The 23371-nt window shown below is 35.6% G+C and overlaps 1 protein-coding gene across 1 annotated transcript in view; it reads left to right on the top strand.

Moving 5' to 3' along the window:
- Window positions 1-21630, top strand: part of LOC148945349 (uncharacterized) — a 110993-nt gene extending 89363 nt beyond the window's left edge. The window contains exons 6-7 of the mRNA XM_089098758.1: window positions 15838-16403; window positions 21388-21630. Of these exons, the coding sequence (XP_088954884.1) occupies window positions 15838-16403; window positions 21388-21566 (745 nt within the window). The 3' untranslated portion in view covers window positions 21567-21630. The remainder of the gene's footprint in view (window positions 1-15837; window positions 16404-21387) is intronic.
- The last annotated feature ends 1741 nt before the right edge of the window (window positions 21631-23371 follow it).

The raw sequence follows: 23371 nt of genomic DNA, 5'->3' as shown, positions 1-23371 counted from the left end.
TGACAACCTGGATACGCATAGTGCCTTTTGATATAGTTGAATATCCCCTCCACATTCTCTATTTGTTCCAACTTAACACCTTTAACCGTTCCTGAGATATAGCAGGTACAGCTTTTTGACAGCCTTAGAAACACATAGTGTGTTGTTTACGCCTTTTTTTTTAACTTTCCGTGAACCTTCACACAAAAATAGAATGAGGCTCAGGGGGGGGGGAGGATTAATCTCTAACTTCCTTCCATTACTAGAAATATTTTTGGATCCATCCTGTAATGTGGGTGCTGTAGCGTTGAAATTCCCTTCTTATTGCAGAAAAATTTCCTGTGTAAGGATAAAAGATTACATTCATATGCTTACCGGAACAAAAGGTGGAAAGGTGACTGGGGCATCCTGGGTACCACAAAGAATTTATCCAGGAGGGAGGAATCAAGTGCTACCAGGAACTTTATTTTACCCAATTCAAATATGAATATTTCTCAATATCCTATTTATTTACATTTTCAATGTCTTCTAGTTTCACGTAGGGCATTATCCGGCTGGTCCCTTTGCCGTCATCTATAGGAGATATCTATAACTAATTTTTTTTTTCAGTAAACTCACCTTAAAATCCGTTGAAGTAATGACCCTATAATTTATTCCAGATTCCCACCCCCTCCTATTAAATATTTGGAGAGGTGCATACTGTCATCGGTGATTATTATTATCGAAGCATTTTTAATGAATGTGAGAGTTGAATTTAAAATCAGGGGTAGAAGGAAGGAGTAGCAACCTCCCTCGTATTTGAGAGAGCGTTTGATCATTAAGTTCGTAGTAACAAATTGTTAAGTAAAGACCGACTTTTCTCAGTAAGAACCGAAACTCAATAAAACCCAGTACTGATAAAGATACAAGCAACAAAAAAATTTATTTTTAGGCTGATTCTAAACCTGAAAAAATTTATTAATTTTAAATTGCCCGTTTAAAAGCTAGCTTATTAGCTCAGAACTGGGTCTTGACCCCCTTCCCCCCGAAAAAACAACACAAAAAACGAGTTTAGTCATGTTGGAAACTATGCAATGAAATACAACATATGTGGGAAACATGTGTGAGCCACTACTGCCAGAATGTGAAATTTCTTACACTTACAAAGAAGAAAGATCACGCATGGGACTATCAATAGTCAGTAATAGATTATTAAAAGATAAAGCGGTTTTGCCCGTACAGGGCCGAAGAACTGATTGATGAACAAGGGTATCATTTAAGGTGAAGTAATTGCCTCCCCCCTTACTACTACTAATAACAACTCACCGCAGCACCAAGCTGCCTGAGGCCAACACAGCTACGCACACTCCTCCTCCATCCCAATATATTCAATACCTCCCTCTTTACACCCTCCCAGGAAATCCTAATTTCCCTTAAATATTTCTTTAACATCCTCGCACCCCAGATGCGGACGGCCTGCTTTCCCTTTAGTCCTAGACGGTTGGCCAAAAAAGAAAATTTTTGGCAATTTGCTATATTTCTTTCACGGAACGTGCCCTAGCCATCTCAACTTTTCTCTCAATATAGCCCTAGAAAGCGGGATTAAACCACACATTTCGTACAGCCTAGTGTTTGAAATACGGTCAATCCGGGTACCCAGAACAATCCGTAGGCAATTTCTCTGGAAAATATCTAGTAAGTCGTCATCTGCTTTTCGGAGCGCCCATGCTTTAGAGCCATATTTGACCACTGTCATCGCTGTAGCTTCCATATTCTAATCGTGGTTTGCACACTTATCTTCCTATTCTTCCAAACTTATTTTAACTGTGAAAAAACACCATGAGCCTTTATTATTCTACTTTTAACATCTTCACTGCTCCCACCGTCTTTACTAATAATACAACCAAAATAAGTGAAGCTGCCCACCTGATCAATCTTTTCGTTACCTAACGTCACCTTTTTATCTTCACTTATTCCTAGCCTTAGTGACTTAGTCTTCTTAACATTAATTTTCAAACCTATTCTAGCGCCCTGAACTCGCAGAACCTCTAAAAGTTCATTCATTTTGCGTACACTTTCCTGTGGGATGCTTAAATCATCAGCATAGTCTAAGTCCAGGTGAGTTTTTCCTTCCCATTTGATTCTAAGGTCTCCCATGCCTTTCCTGTGCTCCTTAGGACAAAGTCTATCAAAATGATTCATATAAAGGGGGATAGAACACAACCCTGCTTAACTACTGATTGAATACGAAACCAGCAGTTAACCTCATTTCCTACCTTTACCACAGCAGTGTTATTCTCGTACATGACACTAATTACTTTAATGTATTTTTCTGGATAACCAAACAAGCATGGGCGTAGGCAGCATATTGTCTAGGGGGCAGATATTGTCTAGGGGGGCAGTCGATAGTGTGATGGAGTTTTATCAACTGCTTTTTCCAAACCATCTGCTTTTTCAGCCATATTTAAAGTAAATTTGAAGGTCTAAGGGGGGGGGGCAGCTGCCCCCCCCCACCCTACGCCCATACATACAAGGATAAGACCTTCGCTTAAGCTCTTCTATCAACAGAATCAAACGCTTGCTCATAATTTATAAAACTGAGGACCAAAGGTGTTTGATAACTCAGGCACTTCTCAATTATTAATCTAAGAGTGAAAATGTGGTCAACACATCCTCTATCTTTTCTAAAACCGCACTGTTCATCTCTTAAAACTTTGTCTATAGCATCTCTCAGTCTAAAAAGTATCATATTACTAAGTAATTTGCTACCTATCATATTATTAAGTAATTTACTACCTACAGAAACCAGACTAATTTATCGATAATTACCACACTCACTCTTATCACCTTTCTTATACATTGGTTTAATTAGTGTTTTCCTAAAATCACTAGGTACTTCCCCTTTTTCAAAAATTGTACTCATAATCTTCAGTAGCTTATTTCTAAACTCAGAGCCACTATATTTAAGAAACTCATTTACCATACTATCAGCACCTGGGGCCTTATTATTTTTGTTTAACCCTTTTAGCGCTGTCGCTAATTCTTCCTCACAAAACAAATCTTCCTGCACATCCAAGGTATCCCAAAATTTTTCGTAAATGGCTTCCAAGTTCAATCAAATTTTTAGTCAAAGAGTTTCCGAGATTGTTTGTTACTAGACTAATACGACAATGTAGAAATCGAAGATTAAAATAAAGCAAGTAAATATTTCATAAGTACTGCTTGATTTGCCTCAAGCTGATGTTCAAGACTTTTGAAGCTATTAATTATAATGTAAGGAAGTTGTGACGGAAACCTTTTGATGGAGGATGTATGGGTGGATAACATATCCACCCATGAGCGAACTGAGCGAATTGAATTTAATTGAGCGAATTGAATTTAATTTTTACATTTAGCTTCACGCATTTTTAGATACTAACAGTCATTGCCAGATCATATTTCTAGTAGTAAAAACTGCTAATCTACTACAATATTTGGTACTGGTGCATTATGTGGACACTGCTAAAGAAGTCAAGTTTGGTTAATGCTAATGAAATAAAATAAAATATAATGAAAATATAATAGTTTATAAGCAATTTTGGGCTATATATTTGCACATTTGGGCGGGGGTGGGGGGCAAAGCATACCATATATTAAATACGTAACTTAACCTAACCTAGGTACCTTTTTCCTTCTTAAACCCTAAAAAACAATCGTTTAAATATTGTAACTCATTGAGAAACCACGACTTTGCAGTCATTTATGCGTCTTCTCAACCCTGGAGGTATATTATTTACTTTTGGCTTTTTTTTGGGTCTCTTTCAATTTTTTTTCTTTATTGTTAAATTCAGTATTAAGTGTATAATTGCTACGACATAGATATTAACTTCTTTTTCTGCCTTTCATTCGTTTTTCTGTGTCATTTCTTTTTTCTTCAGCTACAAGGTGATTTTCCTGCGGCTCTCAGAACTAGTCTATCTATGTCTTGATTATATCTCTTGACTCTGATCATTCTTTATACCAGCTTCGTAATTCTGGCAACATTTAGTTCATCAGTAATATCCGACTTCATTCCCCTGACTGCCTCTCATGCGTCTTGGAATGCTCTACCTGAATCAGCTAGAAATTGTCCCTTGTTTGGTGCCTTCAGAAAAATCGTAATAAAATTTTTGATTTATGTATGATTTTTTGTATCTCTCTTTTTTTAATGTCTCTGTGCGTTAATGTCTTTGGGCCAAGCTATAAATATATGCCTGTGCCTGTGCTCTTTATTACGCATGACGCTTTTCCTTGACTTAGTTTTCGGTGGGTAATCAGTGGTGGGCGATTGTTCATGATTCTCCTTTCTAGTTCTTTCCCCCTACATTCCAGGCAATACAGACTTATTTGACGGGGAGCTCGACCCGGGCACAGAAATTTTAGGGCTGCAAATTTGAAATAAATAATCTAAAATTTATAATCATTTTGTAGTTTTTTTTAATTTTATCTTTATTAAAATAAAGTAGAGGTCGTAGTCGGCCGTAAGTTACTTACGGTAATACTTACATAATAATACTTAATACTTACAGCAAGTATAAGCAAATTGAAATGGCAAGAACCGCCATTGCTTTTACCTGAAGGATAGCCCATCGCCATTGATTATCTGGATGTGGACCCCTTCTTGCCCCCCCCCTTCAATAAAAATACTGGAGCTACGCCCCTGATTGAAGTCTTCGATTTAATTTAGGATTATTGCAAATTTAGGCTTTCTGCTTAGGGGCTGTAGTCAAGTTGACCTGAAATTGTAATTTTAACCCCATATCTGTAGCTAGAAATTTCAGAATATATTGCAAAATATAAAAATACAGATTTTGATTTAGGGCTGTCATCGGATCCCTTAAGACGACTCCTATGAGGAGGGGCAAGCAAAGTAGTTTTTCTGAATATAGGGGGAGGGGTATGTTTCTTGTTTTTTTTCCAAATGAAAATATATAAAAAACAGTTTTTTAAATCTAGAAGGCTACCAATTTTAAGATGGTCGAGAGGAAATGCCCCTTCCTCCACTTTATTGGTGCTACTGCAATGATATTGTATAATGGCACAAAAGGTCTGTATTTATGAAGATTGGGAGGAGATAGAAAGGAATACGGATCTCAGAGTCTTGACTTTCTGTAAACCATAATTTATACATGATCCTCATTCTAGCAAAATTTAACATATGTGCCTCTCTGCTAAAATGTATCTATAAGGCATCTATTTGACATGGCTACTTGCATAACTTAAAGCCCTTATTCCTGGGACCGTGTTGATCATAAATCTGTTTTTTGAGCACATACACTGAATCAGGGGTCAGTCGAAGAGGGTGGGATGAGGGGTGAGTTTACCCTCCTGGTTTTTTGAAGTCGTATAATTCGTTTATTTTAGCCTCATCCTGGTCCTGGGCACTTAATTCGGTCAGAGACAGTCTAAGTCGTATTACCCTTCTCCTGGGAAAGCTTTTGTATTTTCAAACTAATCAGTATAGAAATGACTGATTTTGGCTCAGGTCAGTTTCAGTCGTAAATACCAAACACCGAATTTGCATGTAAATATAATAGTCATTTTATTTTATCGCTCTATTTTTAACCGATGGCGGCTCTAGGCCTAGGCAGGGGAGAGGACAGCTGCCCTCCTTCAGTTTTTCTGACATCTAACATTAAATTTATTTTATTTTATAAAAGGGATACCTGCGGTATACCCCTTCCCCAGATTATAAGACCCTGAAACTGCTACTGTTTTTAATAATTGTGTTTTAAAATGGAGTTGTTTAAATTAAACCAAGTTTAAAGGGCTGGACTGGTAGCAACGTGTGTCTTAAAAGTTTTTTTCCCATCCCATATGACTTATTTATGTTTGATCATTCCGATTTAGCTGCCAATCACGGTTTCACTCCTTGTGACTTATCACCATTTCTAGTGATTTTTCTTACTGTCTCATTTTTCTTATAGATGATTTTTTTTTGTTTTTTTTCGGATACAGAATTTTGTGACTTATTTTTCTAAACCCAGTTATTTTTTACAATATAGGGCATAAATTCAAGCAAATAAATCGCCCAGGAAGCTAATTATGAAAAGTAAAAGGGGTGCTTCAGTGAAAAATTAACTACCAGCCAAGCCTCACAAAAAACTACTTTATTTGTTCTTTCAATTTACATTAAGTGACACTGCCTAATCAGCAAGAATTTTGATGGTAAGTAAGAATTACAAGGCAGCAGTTCCCGTGCAACTGAACCCTCATTTGACTGATTCCCATGCAACTAAACCCCCCTCTTGCAACCCAAATGCAACCCCCAAGGGGGTCGATTCAACTCGGCCCCCTGAAGCTCCACCCCATTCAACTCAACCCCCATGGAATCCAACCCCATTTAGTCAATCCTCATGCAACTCAACCGCCGTTTAACCCTATCAGAGGCAATGCTATAGCGTTGCCTATAAGGTTGCAAAGGCCATAAGGCTTCAATGTTTGTTTGTTTTTTGTTGTTGTTTTTTTACAGACGAACTTCATATGGAAGGGATGGTCGTATAAACTTCAGATGGGGCTCATTCAGTTTTTTTTTGTGTGTGTAAGTTTTTGTGTGTGTGTAAGTTTTTGTGTGTGTGTAAGTTTTTGTTTGTGTGTAAGTTTTTATTTGTGTTTAAGTTTTTGTTTGTGTGTAAGTTTTTTTGTGTGTGTGTGCGTAAGTTTGTGTGTGTGTGTGTGTGCAAGTTTGTGTGTGTGTGTGTAAGTTTTTGTGTGTGTGTAAGTTTTTATGTGTGTGTCTAAGTTTTTGTGTGTGTGTGTTATTTTTTGTGTGTTTGTAATGTTTTGTGTGTGTGTATAAGTTTTAGTGTTTGTGATAGATTGTATTTTTGTGTTAGTTTTGTGTTTGTGTGTGTAATTTATTTTGTGTGTGCAAGTTTTTCTTTTTGTTTTTAATTTTTTGTTTGTGTGTGTAATTTTTTTTGTGTGTGTGTAAGATTTTTTATGTTTGTAAGTTTGTGTTTTTGTTTAAGTTTTTGTGTGTGTGTAAGTTTTGTTGTGTGTGTAAGTTTTTGTGTGTGTGTAAAATTTTGTGTGTGTGTAAGTTTTTTTTGTGCGTGTAAGTTTATGTGTGTGTGTAAGTTTTTGACAACTCAGGCACTTCTCAATTATTAATCTAAGAGTGAAAATTTGGTCGACACATCCTCTACCTTTTCTAAAACCACACTGTTCATCACTTAAAACTTTGTCTACAGCATCTCTCAGTCTAAAGAGTATCATATTATTAAGTAATTTGCTACCTACAGAAACCAGACTAATTTATCGATAATTACCACAATCACTCTTATCACCTTTCTTATATTTAGGTTTAATTAATGTTTTCCTAAAATCACTAGGTACTTCCCCTTTTTCAAAAATTGTACTCATAATCTTCAGTAGCTTATTTCTAAACTCAGAGCCACTATATTTAAGAAACTCATTTACCATACTATCAGCACCTGGAGCCTTATTATTTTTTAATCCTTTTAGTGCTGTCGCTAATTATTCCTCACAAAACAAATATTCCTGCACATCCAAGGTATCCCAAAATTTTTCGTAAATGGCTTCCAAGTTCAATCAAAATTTTTAGTCAAAGAGTTTCCGAGATTGTTTGTTACTAGACTAATACGACAATGTAGAAATCGAAGATTAAAATAAAGCAAGTAAATATTTCATAAGTACTGCTTGATTTGCCTCAAGCTGATGTTCAAGACTTTTGAAGCTATTAATTATAATGTAAGGAAGTTGTGACGGAAACCTTTTGATGGAGGATGTATGGGTGGATAACATATCCACCCATGAGCGAACTGAGCGAATTGAATTTAATTGAGCGAATTGAATTTAATTTTTACATTTAGCTTCACGCATTTTTAGATACTAACAGTCATTGCCAGATCATATTTCTAGTAGTAAAAACTGCTAATCTACTACAATATTTGGTACTGGTGAATTATGTGGACACTGCTAAAGAAGTCAAGTTTGGTTAATGCTAATGAAATAAAATAAAATAGAATGAACATATAATAGTTTATAAGCAAATTTGGGCTATATATTTGCCCATTGGGGCGGGGGTGGGGGGCAAAGCATACCATATATTAAATACGTAACTTAACCTAACCTAGGTACCTTTTTCCTTCTTAAACGCTAAAAAACAATCATTTAAATATTGTAACTCATTGAGAAACCACGGCTTTGCCGTCATTTATGTATAGCGGTCTCTTGAGAATAGTCTGTTTGACGGGTTTTTCGTGACTGGTTTCCTTGTACAATATATAGCAGTGTCCACATAACGCACCAGTACCCAACATTTATATTTGGGCTACAAATTTTTTCCTAAGATCTTGCTTTAGAAAATAGCGTTAAACTTGTAAACAAAATCGAAATTCTTTGGTAAAGATACATGTACAGGGGTTCAGAATAGTAGGGTCCGAGACTGTTCCGTCTGGGATTGTTCAAATATTGAAAATTTAGAATAGTAATACATTTAAAACTCTGGCTAGAATGGTAGCAGGCTGCTTGGCACCGGCAGCAAGTGATCTTCGAGTGAAGCGGTAGCTACGTGGACTAATGGTAGGTGGTTTTCCAGACGCAATTTAGAACTACTCTTTAAATAATCTTTAGAAGACTTAGGGTCGTCAGATGTACAACATATCCATGTGCATAAAATGGGGAAGGAAGAGACTCAGGCTCCTTGGCCTCCCTTTAAGTACTCAAATTTTACAATCTAAAAATATTTTTTTTTTTTTATTCTTGTGTTAACAGAGAAATATTTATGGGAAGCGTCTGTCTTGAAATAGGCTATTTGTATTTGCTGGTGACCTTTCCTTGGGGTTGCATGCGTCTTCTTAACCCTGGAGGTATATTATTTACTTTTGGCTTTTTTTTGGGTCTCTTTCAATTTTTTTTCTTTATTGTTAAATTCAGTATTAAGTGTATAATTGCTACGACATAGATATTAACTTCTTTTTCTGCCTTTCATTCGTTTTTCTGTGTCATTTCTTTTTTCTTCAGCTACAAGGTGATTTTCCTGCGGCTCTCAGAACTAGTCTATCTATGTCTTGATTATATCTCTTGACTCTGATCATTCTTTATACCAGCTTCGTAATTCTGGCAACATTTAGTTCATCAGTAATATCCGACTTCGTTCCCCTGACTGCCTCTGCGTCTTTAATGCCTCTGCCTTTAATGCGTCTTGGAATGCTCTGCCTGAATCAGCTAGAAATTGTCCCTTGTTTGGTGCCTTCAGAAAAATCGTAATAAAATTTTTGATTTATGTATGATTTTTTGTATCTCTCTTTTTTTAATGTCTCTGTGCGTTAATGTCTCTGGGCCAAGCTATAAATATATGCCTGTGCCTGTGCTCTTTATTACGCATGACGCTTTTCCTTGACTTAGTTTTCGGTGGGTAATCAGTGGTGGGCGATTGTTCATGATTCTCCTTTCTAGTTCTTTTCCCCTACATTCCAGGCAATACAGACTTATTTGACGGGGAGCTCGACCCGGGCACAGAAATTTTAGGGCTGCAAATTTGAAATAAATAATCTAAAATTTATAATCATTTTGTAGTTTTTTTTTAATTTTATCTTTATTAAAATAAAGTAGAGGTCGTAGTCGGCCGTAAGTTACTTACGGTAATACTTACATAATAATACTTAATACTTACAGCAAGTATAAGCAAATTGAAATGGCAAGAACCGCCATTGCTTTTACCTGAAGGATAGCCCATCGCCATTGATTATCTGGATGTGGACCCCTTCTTGCCCCCCCCCTCCAATAAAAATACTGGAGCTACGCCCCTGATTGAAGTCTTCGATTTAATTTAGGATTATTGCAAAATTAAGGCTTTCTGCTCAGAGGCTGTAGTCAAGTTGACCTGAAATTGTAATTTTAACCCCATATCTGTAACTATAAATTTCAGAATATATTGCAAAATATAAAAATACAGATTTTGATTTAGGGCTGTCATCGGATCCCTTAAGACGACTCCTATGAGGAGGGGCAAGCAAAGTAGTTTTTCTGAATAGAGGGGGAGGGGGTATGTTTCTTGTTTTTTTCCAAATGAAAATATATAAAAAACAGTTTTTTAAATCTAGAAGGCTACCAATTTTAAGATGGTCGAGAGGAAATGCCCCTTCCTCCACCTTATTGGTGCTACTGCAATGATATTGTATAATGGCACAAAAGGTCTGTATTTATGAAGATTGGGAGGAGATAGAAAGGAATACGGATCTCAGAGTCTTGACTTTCTGTAAACCATAATTTATACATGATCCTCATTCTAGCAAAATTTAACATATGCGCCTTTCTGCTAAAATGTATCTATAAGGCATCTATTTGACATGGCTACTTGCATAACTTAAAGCCCTTATTCCTGGAACCGTGTTGATCATAAATCTGTTTTTTGAGCACATACACTGAATCAGGGGTCAGTCGAAGAGGGTGGGATGAGGGGTGAGTTTACCCTCCTGGTTTTTTGAAGTCGTATAATTCGTTTATTTTACCCTCATCCTGGTCCTGGGCACTTAATTTGGTCAGAGACAGTCTAAGTCGTATTACCCTTCTCCTGGGAAAGCTTTTGTATTTTCAAACTAATCAGTATAGAAATGACCGATTTTGGCTCAGGTCAGTTTCAGTCGTAAATACCAAACACCGAATTTGCATGTAAATATAACAGTCATTTTATTTTATCGCTTTATTTTTAACCGATGGCGGCTCTAGGCCTAGGCAGGGGAGAGGACAGCTGCCCTCCTTCAGTTTTTCTGACATCTAACATTAAATTTATTTTATTTTATAAAAGGGATACCTGCAGTATACCCCTCCCCCAGATTATAAGACCCTGAAACTGCTACTGTTTTTAATAATTGTGTTTTAAAATGGAGTTGTTTAAATTAAACCAAGTTTAAAGGGCTGGACTGGTAGCAACGTGTGTCTTAAAAGTTTTTTTCCCATCCCATATGACTTATTTATGTTTGATCATTCCGATTTAGCTGCCAATCACGGTTTCACTCCTCGTGACTTATCACCATTTCTAGTGATTTTTCTCACTGTCTCATTTTTCTTATAGATGATTTTTTTTTTTTTTTCGGATACAGAATTTTGTGACTTATTTTTCTAAACCCAGTTATTTTTTACAATATAGGGCATAAATTCAAGCAAATAAATCGCCCAGGAAGCTAATTATGAAAAGTAAAAGGGGTGCTTTAGTGAAAAATTAACTACCAGCCAAGCCTAACAAAAAACTACTTTATTTGTTCTTTCAATTTAAATTAAGTGACACTGCCTAATCAGCAAGAACTTTGACGGTAAGTAAGAATTACAAGGCAGCAGTTCCCGTGCAACTGAACCCTCATTTGACTGATTCCAATGCAACTGAACCCCCCTCTTGCAACCCAAATGCAACCCCCAAGGGGGTCGATTCAACTCGGCCCCCTGAAGCTCCACCCCATTCAACTCAACCCCCATGGAATCCAACCCCATTTAGTCAATCCTCATGCAACTCAACCGCCGTTTAACCCTATCAGAGGCAATGCTATAGCGTTGCCTATAAGGTTGCAAAGGCCATAAGGCTTCAATGTTTGTTTGTTTTTTTGTTGTTTTTTTTTACAGACGAACTTCATATGGAAGGGGTGGTCGTATAAACTTCAGATGGGGCTCATTCGATTGTAAATCCGAAGTTCTAGTTCCCTTTTTTAGAGTCAAAAAGCCCTTTTTGATAGGAAGTGATAAAAGTTGAGTCGAATGAAATGGTCTTTATTCAATGATAAGTTCTTTTAAAAGTGTTTTCTTCTTATTTTAGGCTGCTTGAATGCCTAACTATTCATCCTCTCTTCCTCCAAAAACCTACAATTTTTCTATTTGTCTTATGTACTTTAAATTAGCAATAACTTTTCATACCCAGGGCCCGAACACACTTGAATCTCATGGTTGCAGGAATATCTACAATCAAACAGTTCGTGGTAACGAACTGTAAGTAAGGAGCGACCCGGCTCAATAGTAACCGAAACTCTAAAAAACGGAATTTTGATACCAATAGATGCATCAAAAGAATTAGATTTTAATGCTGATTTCGAATATATAAGTTTCATCAAGTTTAGTGTTACCCGTCAAAAGTTACGTGCCTGAGAAAGTTTGCCAAGTAAGGAGCAACATCAATACTTAAAACGAACAGAAAGTATTACGTATATGATTGGGTTCGCTCCCTAGTCAATACCTCGCTCTTTAAGCCAAAAATTTTTGATTACTTTTATAAGATCTATTTATTCTAATTAAGGCCTTTGTGATTAAGAAGTCATTTTTAAAGAATTGGAACAAAATTCAAACTCTAGCGTAAAGAGCGAGGTATTGACTAGGTGGCGAACCCCTAATATACGTTTTAAAAATATATGAATATAGAAGTTCGCTACGTAAGTTAATTCGTAAGTTACGTATATTCATTAATAATAAAAAGGTTCGTAAATAAAATTAAACAACTTTCGAGAAAGCCTTTTAATCAAATAAAAGTAAAATTAATATGCAAATTTTGTTTTAATTATTCATGTACGGTGAGCCAAAATCAAAACCCGTATTGATTCAAAAACGTTCAAAAATTATATTAAGAAATTAAATAAAAAAACAAGTTTGTTTTTAACTGAAAGTAAGGAGCGACATTAAACCTTAAAACGAACAGAAACTATTCCGTATATGAAAAGGGCTATCCCCTCCACACCGCCTCGCACTTTAGCCTACGCTAAAGTTTGACTCTTTCTCAAAACTCCATTTTTTTGAAACAATAAAAAACTTTAGCGTAAAATGCGAGGCGTTGAGGAGGGGACAGCCCCTTTCATATACGGAATAATTTCAGTTCCTTTTAAGTTTTAATGTCGCTCCTTCCTTTCAGTTAAAAAAACTTTTTTTTATTTAATTTCTAATACAGAGACAACCATGGCCCATAGTACTAAAAGCATAAAAATATGTTTAAAAAAAAATGTCTCATAAGAGAAAATTGCATTAATGCTGATTCAGAATAAATAGATCTTTTGAAAGTACTAAAAAAAACTTTAGCGTAAAGAGCGAGGTATTGATGAGGGGGGAGAATTTCTGTTAGTTTTAAGGTTGCTCCTTACTTTCAGTGGAAAAAACTTGTTTTTTTATTTAATATCTGATCGTTTTTTAAATAATGCTGGGATATCTGGGATATATGAAAATTCCCTACCCTCATGAAAAATTCCTCCATGAAAAGATAATCCCACGTAAACCCACCCCACCCCTGACCCCCCCTCCACCAGAAAAAATTCCTCGTGGAAATGAATGTAGGCCTATACTTCCCAATAACCAATACTATATGTAAACAATTGGCAAAGTTCATAACTTTCAGCCCTTCCTTCGGGGACTGTGGGGGATTAAGTCATAATTATAACAATATGAATAAAAATATAACAGAAATAATAATTTCTGTTCGTTTTAAGTTTTAATGTCGCTCCTTACTTTCAGTAAAAAAACTTGTTTTTTTTTAATTTAATTTCTAATACAGAGAACCATGGCCCATAGTACCAAAAGCAGAAAAATATGTTTTAAAAAAAACAAACTTTGTTTCATAAGAGAAAATTGCCATTAATGCTGATTCAGTAATGATAGCTATGATTTAGAATCATCTTAATAGTAAAAGTTGATTACAGAAACAAATTTATGGGAACTTTTAAAAAGAGCTGGAAACGCTGATAAGTTTCCTTTTTTCTTTTTATTAAATAAAAAAAAAAACAATTTTTTGCAACTGAAAGTCAGGAGCAACATTAAAGATTAGAACGAACAGGAATTGTTACGTATGTGAGAGGGCTCTCCCGCTCGTCAATACCTCGGTTTTCACCCTAAATTTCGAATTTTGTTCCAATTCTTTAGGAAGAACCCCTGAATCATAAAGTCTGTTTAATTATAAGAGATAGCTCTTTTGAAATTACTAAACAAAACTTTTGCGTTAAGAGTGAGGTATTGTCGAGGGGGAGAACCCTCTCATATACCTAATAATTTCTGTTAGTTTTAAGTTTTAATGTTATTCCTTACTTTTAGCTGAAAAAACTATGTTTTTTTAAATTTAATTCCTGATCGTTTTTTAAATAATGCTGGGATATCCGGCACCCCCTTCATGGAAAATTCCCATCCCCCATGAAAAATTCCTCCATGGAAAGATCATCCAACGTAAACCCATCCCCCCCGACCCCCCCCCCTCCCCCCACCAGAAAAAATTCCCCCTGAAAATGTCTGTAGGCCTATACTTCCAAATAACCAATACTATATGTAAACAATTGGCAAAGTTCATAACTTTCAGCCCTTCCTTCGGGGACTGTGGGGGATTAAGTCGTCCTTAAAGACATAGTTATTAGATTATTCGACTATGTTTAACAAAATGACAATCCCAAAATTTTGATCATGTGACTTTGGGGAAAAATTAACGTGGGAAGGGGCCTAGTTGCCCTCCAGTTTTTTGGTCTCTCAAAAAGGGCACTAAAACTTTTAATTTCCGTTTGAATGAGCCCTTGCTTGATATTCTAGGACCACTGGGTCGATACGATCACCCCTGAAGAAAAACAAAACAAAAAAAGAAACAAATAAACACGCATCCGTGATCTTTCTTCGGGCAAAAAATACAAAATTTCACATTTTTGTAGATATGAGCTTGAAACCTCTAAAGTAGGGTTCTCTGATACCCTGAATCTGATTGTGGGATTTTCATTAAGATTCTATGACTCTTAGTGCGTGTTTCCCTCTTTTTTTCGAAAATAAGTTAAATTTTCTCAGGCTCGCTACTTTTGATGGATAAAACTAAACTTGATGAAACTTATAAATTTGAAATTAACATAAAAATTTAATTCTTTTGATGTATCTTTTGGTATCAAAATTCTGTTTTCTGGAGTTTCGGTTACTATTGAGCCGGGTCACTCCTTACTTAGAGTTCGTTGCCACGAATTGTTTTATTTCTCCAGTACATATAGGGCATCAGAACACCTGTTTTTGAAGAATGGTTAAATAATTCCCGATATAGACCATACAAAGTAACCTATTTACACAAATTTCTCTGAATGGGTTCATTTACTTACTTTCAGTAGAAATCAGTGAAAAAATCGTTGACGAGGTCTTGGATTCAGAATTTTTTTTTCTGTGATGGTGGAGACACCCGATGCTTCATCTTATGATAAACTAATGATCATAATCCTCACTGTCAGCTCAAAAAGGGTGCCTAGAGAGACTATTCGATTTTAGTGAGGCTGATTTTAAAAACTGGGCAGGGTATGGCAGAAAGTTCAACCTCAAGTTCCACTTATTTCTGTCTGACATTTTTTACTTTCTTACGAATATTATCTTAATGATTACAAGAAGATTATCCAGCAAAGAACCAAAATATTTGTTTGTTTAGTCATAATAGCAAAAGTAGCCTTTTGCAGCCGGGCTTCCACCACTTCAAGGAAAAGAAGACCCTCGTTAAGTTGTTTCCCTGATATAATTTGTGAAATCTTATGACTATGTAAAACTTTTTAGAATTTTTTTTTTTAATACTTTCGGCCCAACAAGTTAAGCTATTGGGATAAGACAACTATTACCACTACTTGTAAAAAAAGAATCTTATAAGTAAATTTTAAGATAATTGGTAACACCGTATGTTAGTAATAGTGCTATGTAGCCGGTGAGAACAAAGTAAAGATTCAATTTTCAGGGACCAAGCTGGAAAAAACGTAGTGCCATTCACAAAGACCGAAGCTATGGACTTCCAATGAGCCATCCCAATCGATATAGTGGTCTACTGCTGGCCGGCTGTCAATTTTTAGGTCATTTTAGGTATTACTACGTGTAAAAAATAATTAATAAGTATTTATTCTCCGATGCAAAATAGACTGCGTTTTCTCTTTATTTCAGAGGCACTGGACCTGCTTTAACTCAGACTCCAATCACTCTCCCTCCATTCATTCCTTCACCTTTTGCGCGGACTCAGCCACAGATGCCAGTAACTCCGGCTACACCTAATATGACCTTATCTTTCGCCACAGAGAAGATGTCAGGATTCACAGTGACAGAACAACCCATACAAACAACAGTATTTCCACCGTTTACCGAAAAAGTTACTACCGGACCAATGGTGTCTAGAATTCCAGCTAGGCCAGAATCAGTGACGGTAGCCCCTGCTTCAATGGTAGAAATTGCACCTCCAATTGATATGATTACACCTGTTGGTCCATTTGGCATGACACCAGTCCCAAGGTTTGAAATGACAACAGAAGCAGCATTGATAGAAACTGCAACCCCAACAGACGTCCCCGTAGCTGTTCCTAGTACACCTCGTCCTGCACCGATAGATATATTAACAAGGAAGCCAATTGTAGCCTTCTCAGGGCCTGAAATGATGTCTAATATGTCCAAACCTGCCATTCAGTTACCTGGAGCACCATTCCCCCAAGTTACAACTGAAGAATCAATACCAACAGGTACAAATCTCTTTTTTCTTTCTAGTAGAATTTTTTAAGTAGTAGTGAATGTAAGGTTTTTCGAAATAATTAGAGTATTTTAGTTTGAAAAGAGAAATAATTCCCTTTTTTTTAACGAGGCTATAATAATTTTAAAAAATTTTTCCTTTTGAGATAATAACCGTGCTATTTTCTGCAGAGATGTTCATGAAATTCTTTGCTTTTTCACAACTCACAACTATAGTAGCTGCGGTGGTTGCAGCCAATTTCAGAGCTTATAGTAAAACTTGTCATGTATCAAATGAAACTCAAATATCATGGGAGGCCAAGCCTCGATAAAACCATTCTCACGAGTTAAGAATGTTTGGCAAACCTTACAACAATTTTTCTCTTCCTCATCTCAAATATTAAAGTTTTTCGGCATCCCAATAGCCCATGGGATCTGTTTGAAACTATAACATAACTTCCTTTCTTTTTAAGGCCGGCACTGTTGATTCCCATTGTTAGAGAGCCTGCTGGGGCCACATTTGATTCAAAATTCTTAATTTAATTCAGTTGAGGTACTTCAAACGTATCATTCTGCTTAGGAAATCTTCTTTTCATTCTTCCCTTTTATCTATCAAATGCTGATTAAAATTTATAGTCACTTTCAACAGATTAGATTTTGGAGATAAATAAAACTACTTCCAGTGAGATGCCAAAAAATCTATATACTGGCTTTTATGATTTAGTTTTTTTCTCAAAATTGTTGAATCTTCTGCAAGATGGGATGAGTACATCTGTTTTAATTTATTTTACAGGAGATTCTGTTTTTTTTACGTTTTTTTTTTATATTCCAACTTAAATTGTTTAATTTATTATGGTGTATTAAAAAGAGACAAGCCTTAGTTTGCCTTTATGCTCGTCTAAGTAGACTTCTGTTTGTGTAGCTCATATTTCAAATTATTTGCAGACGAATTTTATTCGCACTCTTACAATCCATCTCTAATATAACGGAAAACGAAGCAATGGTGGAGTAGGGGGACTACCATATTTAAGTCCACCCCTGAGATCTGAACAATGACAAAATTTTTTTGCTCTTCGGCTTTGATTCGCTATAAAACACCAAAAAGATGTTGTCTAGGACTAGACACCCCACCCCTCCAGTAAAAATCCTGGATGGGAACTTTTTAGAAATTTTACTATTCGTCTAAATTACAAGGTAGCAAGCGTCAAAGGATTTTAGTTGTCTTCTAATATGGGTCTTTCAAGAAAGGTCAGCTTCTCACCGTTATCTTATAGTTTTTCAAAGGCTGTCTTTTTGGATTTTGACAAGTATATACAGATTAAGGTTTCTGACATGATATATGTCAAGGCTAAGTTAAAGAATAGAGGGTTTCACAACCCGAAATGCATATAATACCTTAAGGGGGGACGCCAGTCCAAATCCGTTTTGGCCGATTCGAGCCCTTTTCCTGGTCGGCAAAAAGGCTCAAACACAAAGGTATCAGATTTCAGACAGACTTGAGTAAACAAGCTCGAAGAGGGCAACTTCCAGGGGTTCCTTACGCTTTTGAACAAAAGGAAGCCGCTTTTGAACAACTGACCGCTTTTAAACAAAAGGAAGCGTTAACCCCCTCAGCATAATTTATGCGCCCACATCCGTTTGATTCCAAGTATTTTAGGCTCTTTGTCGGGTGATAAGTAATTTGAAACGCTGGTATGTAAACTATTCGAAGGGCCTGCAGTCAGTAAGTGTTTTTTATAAAAATATGCTGCAAATTCTTCAATAGAATATTTTTTGCCTCATTTTTAAGTGCCAATTACGACAATATTGACTGCAGCGATCTTGCAGGCAAACCCAAGATAGGTTTTTGAGTTTTTTTTGGGATTTCAGGAAAAATAGGTGTCGGCTTTAGCATTTTGCTAAATCAAAATGTTCACCTTATTCTATTCTATTAGAAAAGACTGAGACCGCCTAACTGCCTCAACTATTAATGTCAGACAAACTCAAAACGCTTACTATGAGAGAGATAGGAAGGTCGCTTCAAGTATGGTCGCCCCTTAAACTAGGAAGCTTCTAAGCGGATGTGCAGTGAAAAACCCCATCTAAAAATTGGGTACCATGGCTAATTTCGTCAAAGACAGGAAATTAAGAAAGCTAATCTTGAGATCTTTTGTGTAACTTTAGTAGAACAAATAATCGTATCTCGGATACAACAGCATTCCGAACACAAATATGACCATTTCGAGCAATGACTGCATATAGATCTAAGATGACATCGATAAACGATGGTACTGCAGGCCACACCATCCTAGAAACGAATTGAAGTTGAGTCTGGGTCCCACTTCTTAGCTCTTTTAATTTTGAGCTATTTATTTTTTTCAAGAGGAGTGCTGAAAAAAAATTATCTTTTGTGAAGAGCCTCCAAGGTAAGACTAGAAATATATCTGGATTTTAAAAAAGAGTAACATATGTGTATCAAAAATATTTATACTTTTTAAAACTATCGAATCACCGATACTATACCACTGAGTATCGATATTTGTAATAAAATACCGAGCGTCGGGCAATACTTCATCAAACAGTTTGTGTTAACGAACGGTAAGTAAGGAACGACCCGGCTCAATGGTAACCGAAACTGTAGAAAACGGAATTTTGATACCAATAGATACATCAAAAGAATCAAATTTTAATGTTGATTTCAAATATATAAGTTTCATCAAGTTTAGTCTTACATTTCAAAAGTTACGTGCCTGAGAAAATTTGGCTGATTTTAAAAAAAAGGGGGAAAGACCCCCTAAAATTTATAGAACCTTAATGAAAATCACACCATTATATTCAGCGTATCAGAGAACCCTACCTCGGAGGTTTCAAGCTCCTATCTAAAAAAATGTGGAATTTTGCATTTTTTGCAATGAGAAAGTTCACGGATGCGTTTTTTTTTTTTTTTTTTTTTTTTTTTTTTTTTCCAGGGGTGATCGTATTGACCCAGTGGTCCTAGAATATCGTGGGAGGGCTCATTGGAACGGAAATTAAAAGTTCTAGTGCCTTTTTTAATTGACCAAAAAAATGGAGGGCAAATAGGCCCCCTCCCACGCTCATTTTTTTCCCAAAGTCACCCGATCAAAATTTTGAGATAGCCATTTTGTTCAGCATGATTGAAAATATGATAAATATGTCTTTTAGGATGACTTAATCCCCCGAAATCCCCAGGGGGAGGGCTGAAAGTTATGAACAACCCAATGTTAACATATAGTATTGGTTTTTGGGAAGTATACATACGTTTTCAGAGGGGATTTTTTCTGGGAGGGGGGAGGGAGTGGATCGGGGGTTATGTGGGAGGATCTTGCCATGAAGGAAGTTTTCATGGGAGAAGAGACATTGCTATGAAGGGGGCGCCGGATTTCCCAGCATTATTTAAAAAAAATTAGAAATTATATAAAAAAAAACAAGTTTTTTAACTGAAAGTAAGGAGCAACATCAAAACTTAAAACGACAGAAAACATTACGTATATGATTGGGTTCATCCCCTAGTCAATGCCTATCTCTTTAAGCCAAAGATTATTTAGTACTTTCATAAGAGCTATTTATTCTAATTAACGGCATTTGTGATTAAGGGGTCATTTTTAAAGAATTGGAACAAAATTCGAACTTTAGCTTAAAGAGCAAGGTATTGACTAGGGGGCGAATCCTCTAATATACGTATTAAAAATATAAGAATATAGAGGTTCGTTACGTAAGTTAATTCGTAAGTTACGTATATTTATTACTAATAAAAATGTTTCTAAATAAAATTAAACAGGAAGCGAAAAAGCCATTTAACCAAATAAAAGTAAAATTAATATTCAATTTTTTTTTTTTATTATTCATGTACGTTGAGCCAAAATCATAATCTTTATTAATTCAAAAACGTTCAAAAATTAAAAAAAAAACAAGTTTATTTAACCGAAAGTAGGTAACACCGTTAAAACTTAAAACGAACCAAAGTTTTTCTGTTTACGAAAGTTACTATCGCCTCCTAAACGCCTAGCTCTATACGCTAATGTTTGACCTTCTCATAACTCTATTTTTTTTTAAACAATGAAAAACTTTATCGTAAAGAGCGAGGCGTTGAGGAGGGGACATCCCCTTTCATATACGGAATAATTTCTGTTCGTTTTAAGTTTTAACTTCGTTCCTTACTTTCAGTTAAAAAAACTTGTTTTTTTTTTTAATTTAATAAGGATCTTTCACGAAATTGTTTGTGAAGTGTAATTAAATTAAAAGGCTGTTTAATTTTTTAAATTTCTGTTGGTTAAATTTTGTCATTATAGGGGATAATTGAGGCAATAGTACTGAGTGGGTATGTAAATATTTTTTCCAAAGACTTTTCTTTACCTTTCTATATGGTTTCAATTAAAAATTAAAGAAAATATTGTGCAAGAAACGAAAATTTGCAGTACTGAAGCTTAAGTGAATTCTTTTTTCTTTATTTTGATACGCCTGCAATTCTCAATTAAAATTCAGAACTTCCTAACTGAAGCAAAGGAAGGACCCCTATGGCTACAAATTCATTTTTTTTTTTTTTTAAAGAAATCATAATAGAAACGTAAAGCAAGTGTTTTATTCCCAGTCTTGATGTTTATTTGACAACAAACAAGACTTCTGCCCGGGTTTTCTTTAAGTAGCCAAGAAGCTATAGTAGCTGGTAGCTAACTGCAAAACAAAATCTTGTAATAATTTAAAATGACACTAAATTCCAAAAGCACTGTGACTAATAACGAACAAGCAGTTGACTTAGACCAAAGATGGCAAACTAAGGTCCATAGGTTATGTTTACCCCAGCAAAAGTCTTACTCTTTAAACATTTCTCCTCTAAACTAAAAATGAGGGCCATTTTTTTTTTTTTTTCCATTCCGCTTTTATTTCGTGTGTTCACAAACCCACTCCACTCAGATCTTTATGCATCTACGGTATTTTATTTTTGTTATTTTTCTACTTATCTGATTTCAGTCTTATAAAATATTTTTTTAATTTTTGTAGCTCAGCCACATATGCCAACCGGTGCCCCATTTCCTCCTGGATTTGTAGCTCCTGAATCTCGACCTGGAGGACGTTGTATACCTACGGGAATTTTTGGTCAAGTGCTAGGCGCAATCGACTGGTGTAGACGGAATTGTCGGCGCGGATTTTGCCCAAACCAATTTTGTCGTTGCCAATAGTTTCTAGAGATGATACATGTTTATTTTTTGTCATTGCTATAGTTTATTTTGATTTTACAAATTATTAAACCAAATTGTTATTACAGAATTAGCAGGTTTGCCATGTAATGAGGCGATTCATTGAAATACCATCTTCCCAGAATGGGTTACATTTTGTCAGTTTAGTGACTCTAAAATGAAAATTCGTCCCAAAAATATTACATAATAATTTTGTATGGTTATATGTTTATACCTACTTAATGAAATATCATCAAACAGTACTAAGAATTCAGGCGAGGTCTTTATTATTTTAATGTCAAATTTATTTATTAGTTTGGTAAATATCTACCAAATCACATTATTGAGTTAGGACAAAAGTGAATACACCATTCGATGCCTTTTTTTTATACTGATTACGAATAAAATAATCATTTCTATCGGAAATTAATTTCAGCCCCCCCCCCTAAATATGCCAATTCAGGGTTAGGTTAGGTTAGGTATATATAGGGGGGGGGGCTGAAATTCATTTCCGATAGAAATGCATATTATATTCGTAATCAGCATAAAAAAAGGCATTGAATGGTGTATTCACTTTATTCCTAACTCAATAATATGATTTGGTAGATATTTACCATTAGTTTTAGAATTAAACATGATCTGGATAGTTTTTATCCGCTTTTGCAGTTAATGGCTAGCGAATACTTCAAAGATGTTTGGAGCATTCTATAATTAAAGGTAATTCATTAAAAATATCGGTGCAGGCATGGGAATTGGACCCAAAAATCCATGATGACTACCCAGAGCATCTAACCCAGAACACACAGGTACACCTCTTGATCTTTTCATAGCTTCTTCTTGTGTACTTTACCGTTCCACACAAACCATATACCACATAAACAATATAATATGTAAACCATATGCAACACAGACCCTACATATTTACTTGTTTACCCTACAAAAACATCTTGTATTTAATTATCATATCAAGTTATATGATTCGGGGAATGTCATAGGAGGTAACAAAAATATAGACTATAGGATCTCTTGCTCAGTATGTTATCCTTTGGCAGGCCTATGCTACAACTAGTTTTTGGTAGATGTCATATCTATTAAGGTGGCTCTCCGGACAAATTTCTTTAGCAAAATTTATTAGCAACAATTTGTTAGCCATTATTGCTGAAGTTCAAAGTTTCATAGTAGTAAAAAGAAAACTGTCCATGTCAAAAAGCAATTTTAGGTGAAATATCTTTCAGGCCTGAGCTTCGAAAAAAGAATATAGATCGCATATTGATGCTAATTGTTGTCCTTACATACGAGGTAAAAGATATAAAATGTTTCTGACTTGAGAGTTTCCCAGTGAATCCCAGTAATGTCTCCAAATTGGCACAAACTGAGTATATAGATTGTATTATTTAGGATTGGCTTGTCAAATTTCTACCAAACAAATATTTTTTGTGGGTAAATTCTAAAGTAAACTGAAAAATTGGTGAATCGTTAAAAAAGTATAAGAACCTATGAAGAAACTATCTGGGTCAAAATAAATGTTTTGGGGAAAAAATTGCAAAAACAGCACTTTTCTGTAGTGCGATCCACAGTTAAAAAGAGTAATAGTTATGGTGGCCGGCGTTTCCCTCCCCCCCTGTGATTACCCCCTGGAAAATACCCCCCAGAAAATACCCCCCGCGGAAAATATCCCCCGTGGTAAATATCCCCCTGGAAAATACCCCCCCCCCCTGCGGAAAATATCCCCCGGAAAAATACCCCCCGATGGAAAATAAAGCTTTCCAAATTTGAGAATTTTATTTGACTTTTATTTATCTAATTTC

The sequence above is a fragment of the Artemia sp. Qi Xiang Cuo genome, chromosome 13 (genome assembly GCF_049724085.1).
Source record: "Artemia sp. Qi Xiang Cuo chromosome 13, ASM4972408v1, whole genome shotgun sequence".
NCBI classification, from domain to species: Eukaryota; Metazoa; Arthropoda; class Branchiopoda; order Anostraca; family Artemiidae; genus Artemia; species Artemia sp. Qi Xiang Cuo.
This window is presented reverse-complemented; position numbering and strand designations above follow the sequence as displayed.